Below are 12,325 nucleotides of genomic sequence, written 5' to 3' on the forward strand. Positions count from 1 at the left end.
TTGTTAATGCATGTTTCTATTTTATTCAATGAAAAAAAAATCAACACACACAGTAAATATGTAAACAATATGTATGGCATAATGGATTTTATATTATCATAGGATGAATGAATCGTACAGATCTAAAATATATACCAAGAGACCCTGGGAAAGAAAAAGAACAAAGGTTTTACCAATTCTCCTTGAGCTATCGAATCTCTTTTAGAAATGCAAGCATTTGAGAGACAATTAAATCATGAGCTTTTTCTAGCAAACATGACAATAATGAAAAATAGTTTGAGCTTGTACAAGCCAAGTCACAATTTAATTCACTATCTAAGGAATGTTAGTAAGTAGGAATGTTAAATAAATTATACATCCCTTCCCTAAGATGAACGACTTTTTTCTCATGTTCTGTGTACAAACGTAATGTAATCCTTCATTTTAATAATAATAAAAAAAAATTAACAAGCCCTCTTATTTGTATTAAAAGATCATATGCAAGCATTTGTACAGGAAAAAAATTTTTTTATATTATTTTATAATGAAAAAGTTACTTTCTTTTTTACATTCATTCGGTTTAACAAAAAACGATCTATTGCTGAACAAACATCCCACATACCTTTTATGTCATTACATTTCATCAATCAAAGACAATAGTTGTGTACCAAATTCTAATAACCTTTTTAACATTTGTTGTTGAAACTAATTATTAAAAAGATCATGGGAAAAGTAACATGTTATGTTCAAACACAAAACTGAAAATATCTAGTACATATATTTTGTGACACACACAGGAAAACTATATGTAAATGGACTATGTATGCCAGGTATTATTAAGACATAAAAATGTGTGATACATTCATTATAAATACTCATTTATAGAGATTAACTCTGACCACTAACAAAAAAAATAAAATTGTGGGACATATTAAAAAAAAATTACATGTACTACACATTTAAACTGCACAGCTAACAAGGGAGATAATCCAGATCCACAAAGCTCCTCTGGCAAGATGATGTATGCAGACAGAGAGATTTAAAGGACAGATTTCAATTAGCACAGGAAAATCTTAAACAAAAAAATCTGCAAGAGTCTTTGTTAAAATTCTACAGCAAATTGTATTCCCCACCTAAGTAAAATCAGTCTGAATTAAATAGTCAGTTCTTGCTTCTAGTACAACAATTGCTGAAATATTGTAAAGATCCATCTTCTCACAGATTCCTTCAAGTTATAATTTATTACATGTTTATAAATAATAATTATCACCAGGTATTCTGTAGCATTCATCTCTTGCACAGTTCTTTCAAACATTTTTTTTTTGAGTCTGAAAAAAAAAAGAGAAAAAAATGTTTGTAATAAATCATGGAACGTTTATGAGCTTCACTGCTCATCTGAGAAACATAGCGGAATTTATCGGCTTTATTTAAGGAATAATAAATTGTCTAATTTCTAGGATTCATGATGTGATCAATCGAGTGGCTTGCGTGATAATTTGCATAAACGCCGAAGGCGTTTATGCATAAAATTATCACGCAAGCCAATCATTTGATCATCGTCATGAATCCAAAAAATCTGACAGTTATTCCATATATTTACATGCTCCTGATTCTGCAAATTCCTGTGCTAATAGCCCCTCTTCTGTCTCTATTTGTCCCGCCCTGCACATGATTTTTTTTAACCGCGCCTATTGATGAACCAGTAGATTTATGTAGAAATAAAGTATTTTTACAATTTGTAATTTTATCTCGGACAAAGACATTGGAAATGTAAATATTACTGAATACATGTAAATAAATTTACTCTGCAGTTGCACTGCACACTATCAAGTCTCTTCAAGCAATCAGAAATTGAAACATTCTTTAACCTGGGCAACAGGAATTGGTGATTGACCCAACACCAACATTACTGAGACAATTAAAAAGACTTCCCTGGAACATTTGAGCCCTGTTGTGTGCTGTTTTAGTTTTATTAGAAGACTTTAGATAAAAGACTTTTTCTTTAAAAGCTATTTAAATTCTACTTTTTTAACACAGTTTCTGTTGGAGCATTTGCTTGTAATATAAAAACAGTTCCATCCATTTGCCTCTCCTCTGACATGTCTTACCTCAGAAGTATTTACAATGTATTTTCATATCAGTGAATTAGTGTAACCATAAAAAGGAACAAGAACATCGGCTTGGCCAAGATCAGGTGCCCATTTCCAACTAAATGATGTTATATAGATGTAACTCTTTATAGTTACATATAATCTAAGTGTCTTTTGTTGCATTGCAAAGATCAGAATGAGAGCTTTCCATTGGTATATAATATCATATATATAGTATCTGCATTTTTGAAAAAAACAACAGAATACAGTCAAAGATTCATAATTTTTGAAGCGTTATGCTGTTGCACTTGATTTTTTACATTTTAAATAATGGTTAATTAAAATTATTTTGAATGAAGCATTCCAAAATAAATGTACTTTATTATAGAGAAATCATTCTGGTTAAGTTTATTTTTTACAGAAAAGAAAAAGGATAAAAATTGTGGAAATTATGAATAAATGTATGCAGATATACCCTTGTTATATAATTTAAGATTTATCAATGTCTGAATAAATGCATAAATTTCTATCAAAAAACAGCAAATATAATTTGTTTAAAATTTTTTATTTAACTTAAGAAAAAAAGTACTATGAGAAAAATATAGTGGTTATATTGTAAAATGTGTGCGCATTTTGTATTTTATTTTCCATACTGGTCTAATATTTTGTATAGTCCGTAGCCCCATATTTCATTATAGTTTGTTTTCAACAAAAGAATGTAGAATTAATCATGCTCTTGTTTAATATTTTCACAGTTTCCAGTAAAGTAAAAAACAGTAATGAATAGCTTTTGCACTAACACCGAAAGAAGTTATAGAAGAATGATTGGTGTCCGTAGCCCCAATATAATAACTTCCAGAAAAAGTCATATACATTATTGATACAATAACTACAATACAAAAATATCTTTATTCGAACAAATGCAATGTTTTTAAATACAAATACCACTGTAATTAAAAATAAAATATCTGAAAATTAACATTTTTCAACTAAAGGCTTGCTTCTGTAGTCTGTCCTGTTATGTTTGATTCACAACAAATTTCTAAATATACATGATAATGTTTTCCTTCTTGTGATACATACTATCAATCCATTTACAATGATTAGCATTGGAATATTTTTAAAAGAATATTTAGCCACACAAATCCTACTTACAAAAGGGCTACGGACTCTACAAATAAATTTAGCAAATTTACAGACCATATAACCGTACTTCTGTATTAGCAAGAGATTTTTTTCCTACTTGTATCTACAGCAAAATGGGGGATTCAATGGTTTATTAGTTCTCATCGACCAGTCTTAACATCCCATTGTAGGATTTGTGGGATTTGATCCCAAAACATAAGGATCAACTCCTTACTTTGCAATTTAGTACAAAGTGAGGCTTTCACCCTTACAATTGCGCCGCCCAATCTACTTGTCACTGAATTGTTAATTTAAAAAAAAAAACACTGATTCTTTATGGGTAATATTGTACTATTATGTTTTTTATTTCAAATGGTCAATCATGTTTTGCAATTTATTTTTGTTTTGAATTACACCATATGATTATGATAAATTATATACTGATACACTTTTTGAATGACTATCTTGAGTTATATGCATTACATTAAATCGAAAAAAAAATATGAAGCAATAATGAATATAGTCCGTAACCCCTCCCCCCACACACAAATCATGCCTTAAATTGATTTAATTTCAGCTCCTGTTGCTTTTATTCATTATAGTTTGAACAGCAATTATGCTTTAATTAGTTGAACTGGAATTTCATTTGGCATTGAAAGTACTATAATTAGACAATTGATTTTTAAGTATGGTATTATAAATACTCAAACTAAGTGGTGTGAACTGTTATAGAAAACCAATTCATAAAAAAATTGCCCAAAATTTAATTAAACAATTATATTTTCTTTAAGTTAATTGTCCACAATAGAAATGTTTAACGGTATAGTCCATAGCCCCCGTGCTTACATGAAATTTATCCTTCTTAGATGCTAAATTAAAGTTCATTCTTGGTCTTTAGATGGTTTTAAACAATATTTTATTATCAAACACCTATTACATGTAATTCTGACATGTATTATTTTCTTCTGACTATTTATATTTTATTCTTATTGTGAATTTATATAAAGTTTTTGTTTTATTTTGTTAAATTTCACAGGATTTTGTATAAATTGATTTAATATCCAAAATGAAAGGATTTATTAAACACATGTGAACTCCAAGATGATAATTTTAACAAATATTTACTGAAAAAAGCAACTATTTTTCTATGGTCTCTCATTAAATGAAAATACTATATGTATAGTCCGTAGCCCAAGGTCTCAAAATAGTCAATCAAAAAATACCTGACACAGTTTTTCTCTGAGTATTACCAAATAAGTTTGAAATTCTCATCCCCATATACAGTATATTTAGAAAAATTGAAAGTACTTTAATGTATTTTCATTTCAAATGTCCAAATATTAAGAGTAGAAAAACTCTCAAAGATTAACAAATTTACCCATGTCCTTTATATACGGTAACATTTAAATGGAAATGAATTATGTGATTTGTTTTGCTCAGACAATATTTTGTGAAGAGTTTGTATTTGAAATATACTTTTTTTGTTAAGTTGAATATGATCAAGATGAATGTTATGCCTGAATATGTATACATGTAGTCCGTAGCCCATTTGGGTCTCTGCTATAGTGAGAGTGAAATCTTTTTAACCGCTTGACAGAAATGGACAGAAATTTCAGACAATCTGCCAAAAGGATATAGTGTTACATAGAACATACTTGTAATACATTTCATTTGACTTCATTTTTTTGTTAATCTGCAACCAACATGGGCACCTGATCTTGGCCAAGCCGACATATTTTTGAGGTGTCAAATTTTTGTGGTTTAAGAAAAAATAATGTTTGAGGGGATTTGATTCCATGGTTTAAAAAGGACCATTATACTGTATTACAAAATTTCAACAGTTCGTTCTGGATATGAATTTGTGGTACTCTTCATACCCTGAAAACAACAAAATTTTAACCCCCATGAGATTTAGTGATTTCACAGTAAAATTTTAATAAGTGCTCATTTAAAATGTACCTTAGTTCTTCTCCCTTCTCTCACGGTCCCGGTAGCTCCGCCTCTTGTTGGGGTCAGGGAGTGCTTTTCTATCTGACCTTTCACCTCTGCGTCTATACTCCAGACCTCTCATCGATTCCCTTTTCTTCTCTTGAAATTCTCGATCAAACCTCTCTTTTTCACCTGGTAAAATTGTTTTAAAATCATCATATATTTAAACAATGTGAAAGAAAGAGAGGGAGAGAGAGAAAAAACAACTTAATTAAAAAAAGTCCATTAAAAAATTGTATGTCTTAATACTTTTTTGTTTATAAATTTTAAGACATCAAATACTGAACTTCATGTTACACATGATGAGCTACAATCCCCTCTTCCCCCTCCAACTATTTTTAAAGAATTCATAGTTAGTTGGTGATTTTTAAACATCCATGGTACTTGTCATGGGAAACTCTTCAGAAAAAAGGAGAAATGTCAACTAAAAGTACTTGATTTTATACAGAATAAACCAAGTTACAACTAATGAATTCATGTAATGCCAGAGTAATGTAGTAAAATATCAATTCTCTCTATTCCCTCTCTCTTAAGCATATAGCAATAAATCAATTAAAAAAAAACAATGTATGGTACTGCATATTAATTAAACTCCTACTTTCTTCCAAGTTAATGAGCTCTTGTTCCTCCTCGATATCCCCACCCCTGCGCCGGGTTTTCTGGATGATGTGAGCTCGATCCCTTATGTGGTGTCCAATTGCCATTTTGTCACCCCTTTCTGAATCCCTTACAGTTTTTCTGGTTTCTTTAACCTGAAATTAAAAAAAATCAGTATTCATACTGTTTAATTAATGCCCCATTTTTACTCATTTCAATAATTAATAAAACCAGAAGTCTCTGTCGAGACTGTAGCTCTACTTGTTTGTACTTATAACAAAGGAAGAGAATAGTAGCACTTGGACTTGAAACTTTGCAACAGCAATAAATAAATAATAATCCTTGTTTTACTCTCTTTTTGCTGCAAGATGAATTGCAATTAGACTAAAACTGTAGAAAGAGTAGCCTTTTAAAAGAATTTTAGAGAAATTTTGATTCTAGTTACCATGGCAACGTCATTCATCAAAATAAAAAAAATAAAGACTATTATGTATCTCAGTGTAGTCTACTTGCATGCCATGTTATATTAAAATCAGACCAAACTGTAGGCGAAGTAATATTTTGTTTGTTTGTTGTTTAATGTCCCTCTCAAGAATTTTTCACTCATATGGAGATGCCACCACTTGCCGGTGGAGAGCTGTAAATTTTGACCTATGCTAGGCACTCGGGGCCATACAGCAGTAAGAGATCTTTTTCGTGCCAGCACCTACTGTGACATGGGACCTTGGTTTATAGTCTTTCTCATCCAAAGGACCGGTCTCCATGTCCCACAGTGGGATTCAAACCCGCAATGTAAGGATCAATTCCTTACTCTGCAACTCTAGAGCAGATGTTCTACCACTGCGCCACGTGGGTGACAAGTAATGTTTTGAAAGTATGTCAAAGAAATTTCAGCTTTTTTGTAATCATGGCAACACTTCACCAAAATCAAAAAATAGATATACAGAATTACATACCTCAGTGTAATCTACTTGTGTGCCAAGTTATATTGAAATCAGACCAAAACTGTAGGAGGAGTAGAGCTTTGAAAGTATTTCACAGAAATTTCTATTTTTAGTAACCATGGCAACACCGTTCATCGAAATCAAAAACCGATATACAGAATTATGTATCTTAGTGTAGTCTACTTGTGTGCCAAGTTATATTGAAATCAAATCAAAACTGTAGGAGGAGTAGCATTTTGAATGTATTTCACAGAAATTTCTAATTTTAGAAACCATGGCAACACCATTAATCGAAATCAAAAACCAGTAAACAGAATTATGCACCTTATTGTAGTGTACTTGTATGTCAAGTTATATTGAAATCAGACCAAAACTGTAGGAGGAGTAGCATTTTGAAAGTATTTCACAGAAATTTCTATTTTTAGTAGCCATGGCAACATCGTTCACCGAAATCAAAAACCGATACACAGAATTATGTATCTTAGTGTAGTGTACTTGTGTGCCAAGTTATACTGAAATCAGACCAAAACTGTAGGAGTAGTAGCATTTTGAATGTATTTCACAGAAATTTCTATTTTTAGTAACCATGGCAACACCGTTCATTGAAATCAAAAACCGATATACAGAATTATGTATCTTAGTGTAGTGTACTTGTGTGCCAAGTTATATTGAAATAAGACCAAAACTGTAGGAGGAGTAGCATTTTGAAAAATTGTTTACAGACAGACAGACAGACGGACAGACAGACGGACAACTTAGTATCGCATAAGCTCTTCTGTAGCCTTTTCCACAAAAATTCTTACGACTAAGATTAAAATTTGACAAGTTTGTAATTTTTTTGTTTAATGAGGAAATTTATTATTTTAGAAAAAATAATTCACAATATACTATCATGTAATTAAATATAAGATTTTTTGTAACCTGCTACAATTTAGGTACATACAGAAGAATTGGAAAATTTTAATTTTAATCATAAGATTTTTTGTGAAAAGGTCTACAGGTCTCTGACCAGTAGAGCTAAAAATACAGTAAAACTGCCATTTAAAGTGATTTGATGCATTCATGATTTTTTTTTAAAAAAAAACTTATTTTCAAACACTGCTAGTGGTACTAATGAATGAACTTACACTATTGATAATAAACTGACAAAATAAAAAGTGTTTCAAAGCTTTAAAATTTCAGCTTATTGCTCCCCAAAATGATCTAATTGGTCTTTTTTAAAAAAGATTTCAAAACCCTTTGTCAAAGTAGAAAAACTTTTAAGTACCTAATTTACTTTTAAATATGCCAGGAACAATTTGTAGAAATGCTATAATTTAACAAAACACATGGAAGCGACAATATTATACAATTATAGCACGATTGTGAGGAAAAGATGAAGATTTATTCAGCCAAGAAAAATCATATTCCCCGAGGGCTTCACCCGAGGGGAATATGATATTTCTTGGCTGAATAAATCTTCATGTTTCCCAAACATTCATGCAATAAATTGTTTATTATACCGAAACAAGCAAAAACTTTTAAAATAAACATTAACTTTCAAATTTGGCACTGCACTTAAATTCTCTTTCAATTTTAACATTGTGTTACTGAAACAACCATCAGCAATTTTGTGACGTGAACCAGACTATTGTGATGTCTTTTACTCTCGGGAGTTTTCGTTCAACAAACGATAACTGTTGTGGGAAAATGCATTTAGTTTCCAAAGAAGTTGAATATGATGATAAGCATGCCGATGACAGGGAAATATGAAGTTTTATGGCCCTGTCACATGATAATCTAGATCCAATCAGATAACACGTTGTATAGAATAATTATAATGAGGTATAATAATAACACTTACTCCCCCAGGAGCTTGTAGGGTTGAGGATGTTGCTTCATACACTCTGGGTCTGCTTCCCTCGCTTCCTGTGTTTGTATAGGAATATACAGCAGACTGGGAAAATACCTGTGCATTTGGATTATTTCTGGCACTTTCCTATAAAATAAAGGGACATTTACTCATGTTTCTTTTCCCCTTTATATTTATAGTTCTTCTTTTTATTAAATAAAAAAATGTAGGTTGACTTATTGAATGATTTGATTTATAGTATACCAGGGATTATCCACTGCCCCATGTAGGGCCGAATTTCAACCCCAATCCCAATTGCAAAACCCTCCATTTCCCCCCAAAATTCCACCTCAATTTTTTCCTAAATTATTTACGTTTAAAACTCGACCGGGATCAGAATTCTTACAAAAGTATGAGAATGGAATTCACAACAAACAATATGTAAATGACAATTCTTATTACCCAAAAGAACAGAATGGTTCCATTTTAAGATTTTGTTTCAGTAATAAACTTTACTCTGACTCACTTCTTGAAATTTAGTCTAACAATAGCACATAAAAATTTCCCAATTTTTGTTAAATTGTTGTAAAATTCCCAAGTCCAAGGGCCCAGGCCCCATTCCCAATATGATGTGGAAAATCCCTGGTATACAGACTACACAGAAGATATCAATAGGCACACACAGATCATAACATTATATGATTCATAAAAGCACAAAATCAAAAACATCTTATGTCCTGTGCAACAAGGCCATGAGTGCACTTTACATTCATTCTGCATCAAACATTGTGATTTGTGACGGAACTATTTGCCCTCCTGTTTTGGTGAACAGCATATTTCAGACACTTACACAACAATCTTTCATTTTAACCCCCCCCCCCCCCGACTGACTTACAAATGTTCTTTCCATATTAGCCATCATGTTGTTCATGTTGCTAAATACACTGTTGAAGCCGAAGTCAAAGCCAAAAGGAGACATTGCTTGGTTGTTACGTGGGGCGACTGCCATTTGCTGACCCCCTCTTCTTGGTTCCTGTAGCATTGGATTGCTCCCAAACATGCTCCCAAAGGGATTCTGAAACATCCTGTCCATGTTTCTCATATGTTCTCGATGCCCTCTGCAATGATAAAAAATATAATGGAAATTTGCCAGTAATTAAGGTAGTAATAACAACAAGCTCATCTTTTGTCAATATTTAATTTTTGATGGATTAACAATCTGCTGAATAAAAAAATAATGCACCCAAAACAAAATGAAGAAACGGTTTAAAGATGGAGACTATAAAATATGACCGAGTCAAAATGAAACCAGATAGACTTGAGACCATCTAAATTTTTAAAAATTATGCTTACTCAAAAAATGGATCGTTTTCCATGTCAGCAAAGAAAGGCCTGCCCAACATTTTGATGAATGAGAGTTGATCTAGCTCTGCTTCCTTTACTGGCTTAAGGAAATCCGATAGGAAAAAGTAAAACAAAAAAAACCGTCACAATGGAGAATTGGGAATGGGTAAAGTTAGTTGCAAATTATACTACGTAATTTACTTTGTGTACTTTTACTGTACCACTATCTGAATGTGTTGTTTGGTAGTTTAGTGTTTACTTTAATTATACAAAATTATATAAAAAAAATCGCAAAACTGTTTTGCATAAATGTAATTTATATTTACCCATGTAGTCTACTTTTACCCTTACCCTTTATGGTGACCCAAAGCGGACATAAAAATTATAGGCAAGAAGACATTTGAATACAAGCTCCAAGACTTTGAATAATAAAAATTGATAAAAATATTGTTTAAAAACAACAAAAGACACTATCACAGTATTTTTTAGCTCACCTGGTCAGAGGCCAAGGGAGCTACTGCGATAGATTTCTAACGTTCTATCGTTAAAATGATATTGTCTTACGGACCTTGTATAACGAAAAAAAAATGTCCCGTAAAATAAACAGGAGCAGACAAATCTAGAATCAACACGTTTATAATGAATAAAGATCCAGAGAATTATGAATATTAACATGGCGTTTAAATTTGAAGCAAGAAAATGAGTTGAATTTTTGCTCTTTTGTAGATTTTTTTTTTTTTTTTTTTTTTTTGTAAAAAGGCATGTACTAATTCAGAAAGGTTTGCAATGATTAATTTGGTACTTATTTTCAATGCAAACTCCTTTTGCATTCTTCAATATCGTTTCGGAGCAGATCTGCTCCGATAAAATTTGCTTCATTTCAACTACCTTAATTGGACATATTCAAACTGTGGTGAGGCTTGTCTAAAGACACAGTTAGCTTATTCTAACTTCTCATGCGAAAGTTAGGTGTCCCTGTCTCTCCGTTTGTCTTTTTATCCGTCTTTCTAATTATCTTTTAATAGTTTTCTTCAAAACGCTACTACTCCTACACTTTTGGTTTGATTTTTATAAAACTTGGTACACTAATAGAAGACACTAACAAACATATTCTGTGTATTGGGTTTTATTTCGATGAATGACGTTGTCATGGCTACTATTACCAAAAAGAGAGATTTCTTTACATTTCTGAAAATGCCACCTCTCCTATAGTTTTAGTATTGTTTCAAGAATACTTTGCATACACGTACAGTGGCGTATCTACCATGCATGTATGTTTGCATGCTCGAGCATGTACATCATTTTGCAAAAAAGTAAATAAAATATATTTTTTTAAAAATTATAAAGTTGAATTTATATAAATATTCTTAAGATATGTTACCTTTTTTCAGGAACAGTTTATGCCCATACCTGAATAACAACCGAGTTTCTCATATTATATTTAGAAAATGGATTAAATTTTGAGTACACGATGTTATCTCCTTCCTAGCCAGGTCAATGTTATATGTAGTTAATGTGCAATATACTAATAATATGCAATATTTTTCTGATTAGTGTATTTATTTAATAACTTCTTTTCTCAAATTAATCCGCAAATGTACGATTTTGTGATTAAGCAATTTTATTATTTCCTGAAAAATGTTCAAGTACGAGTGCGAAGTTTGTTAAGGCAGTTATCCTCCAAAAGTTATCTGATTAATTTTTTTTCAAATGAGTGAACCTTTAAGATTGAATGCATCAAGAAATTAAAAAAATTACCCCCCCCCCCCCAAAGAAAAACACCAGGGAACTTTAATTAGAATATGCTAGGCGATTTCTAAAATATAATTTTTGGTGACCCTTGAAGTTAAAATTGTCCACTTTGTGAGTCAAGAACACACATGTCCAAAGATCTTACTTTCTTTTTTTTTCTTTAAATTTTTGTTTCGTTTCTTAACTTTTGCAAAAACATTGCCGAAATTGATGGATGCTTCTAAACTAGGATAGCCCCTATTTTGAATTTAAAAGAATTTTATTAAAATTTAATAAGCTTTCTTCTATTATTTGTGCTGTTTTGTATGTCTTATTCCAAAAAACAGTATCCAAATATATATTTTTTTCAATTTCTTTAGTGTTTTTAAAAATCGTCAGTATCCAGACCCCCTGCCATTTTGAGCATGCTTCATTTTGTTCCTAGCTAAGCCACTGACGTAAACTACTCAAAGATAGTTAAAATCTTATATAATTCTGTATACAATGTATTTGTTTTGATTTATATTGGTGCTGTTGCAATGCTTGCTAAAATAGATCTTTTTTAAGCCCTGCTGTAGTTTTGGTTCGAATCAGCAAATTTTATACACAGGTAAACTACGCTAAGCTACATAATTCTGTGTATTTTTAAGTCACCCTAGTCACCCAGGTGACCAATTGCCATCTGTTTTTATCCG

The 12,325-nt window shown here is 31.4% G+C and overlaps 1 protein-coding gene across 1 annotated transcript; it reads right to left on the reverse strand.

The window, feature by feature from the left end:
- On the reverse strand, positions 1-10,015 carry LOC133171672 (myeloid leukemia factor 2-like). Its single transcript, XM_061306458.1, has 6 exons — positions 9,909-10,015; positions 9,451-9,673; positions 8,568-8,702; positions 5,782-5,935; positions 5,154-5,315; positions 1-1,307 (listed from the first exon to the last, which is right to left on the reverse strand). Exons 1-5 carry the CDS (start codon positions 9,956-9,958, stop codon positions 5,155-5,157), a joined length of 723 nt encoding a protein of 240 aa, XP_061162442.1. The 5' UTR covers positions 9,959-10,015; the 3' UTR covers positions 1-1,307; position 5,154.
- Between the last annotated feature and the right edge of the window lie 2,310 nt (positions 10,016-12,325).

This window comes from Saccostrea echinata, unplaced genomic scaffold (genome assembly GCF_033153115.1).
Source record: "Saccostrea echinata isolate AGI-Se365-2 ecotype Australia unplaced genomic scaffold, CSIRO_AGI_Sech_v1 ptg000054l, whole genome shotgun sequence".
Taxonomy (NCBI): domain Eukaryota; kingdom Metazoa; phylum Mollusca; class Bivalvia; order Ostreida; family Ostreidae; genus Saccostrea; species Saccostrea echinata.

Excerpts from the sequence above, each read along its gene's own strand:
- LOC133171672 (XM_061306458.1), bottom strand. The coding sequence starts at position 9,958 with ATGTTGGGCAGGCCTTTCTTTGCTGACATGGAAAACGATCCATTTTTT. Across the intron at positions 5,936-8,567 it reads CCCTACAAGCTCCTGGGGGA|GTTAAAGAAACCAGAAAAAC; the intron begins GTAAGTGTTATT and ends TTTTAATTTCAG. Across the intron at positions 5,316-5,781 it reads GCTCATTAACTTGGAAGAAA|GTGAAAAAGAGAGGTTTGAT; the intron begins GTAGGAGTTTAA and ends CAATTTTACCAG.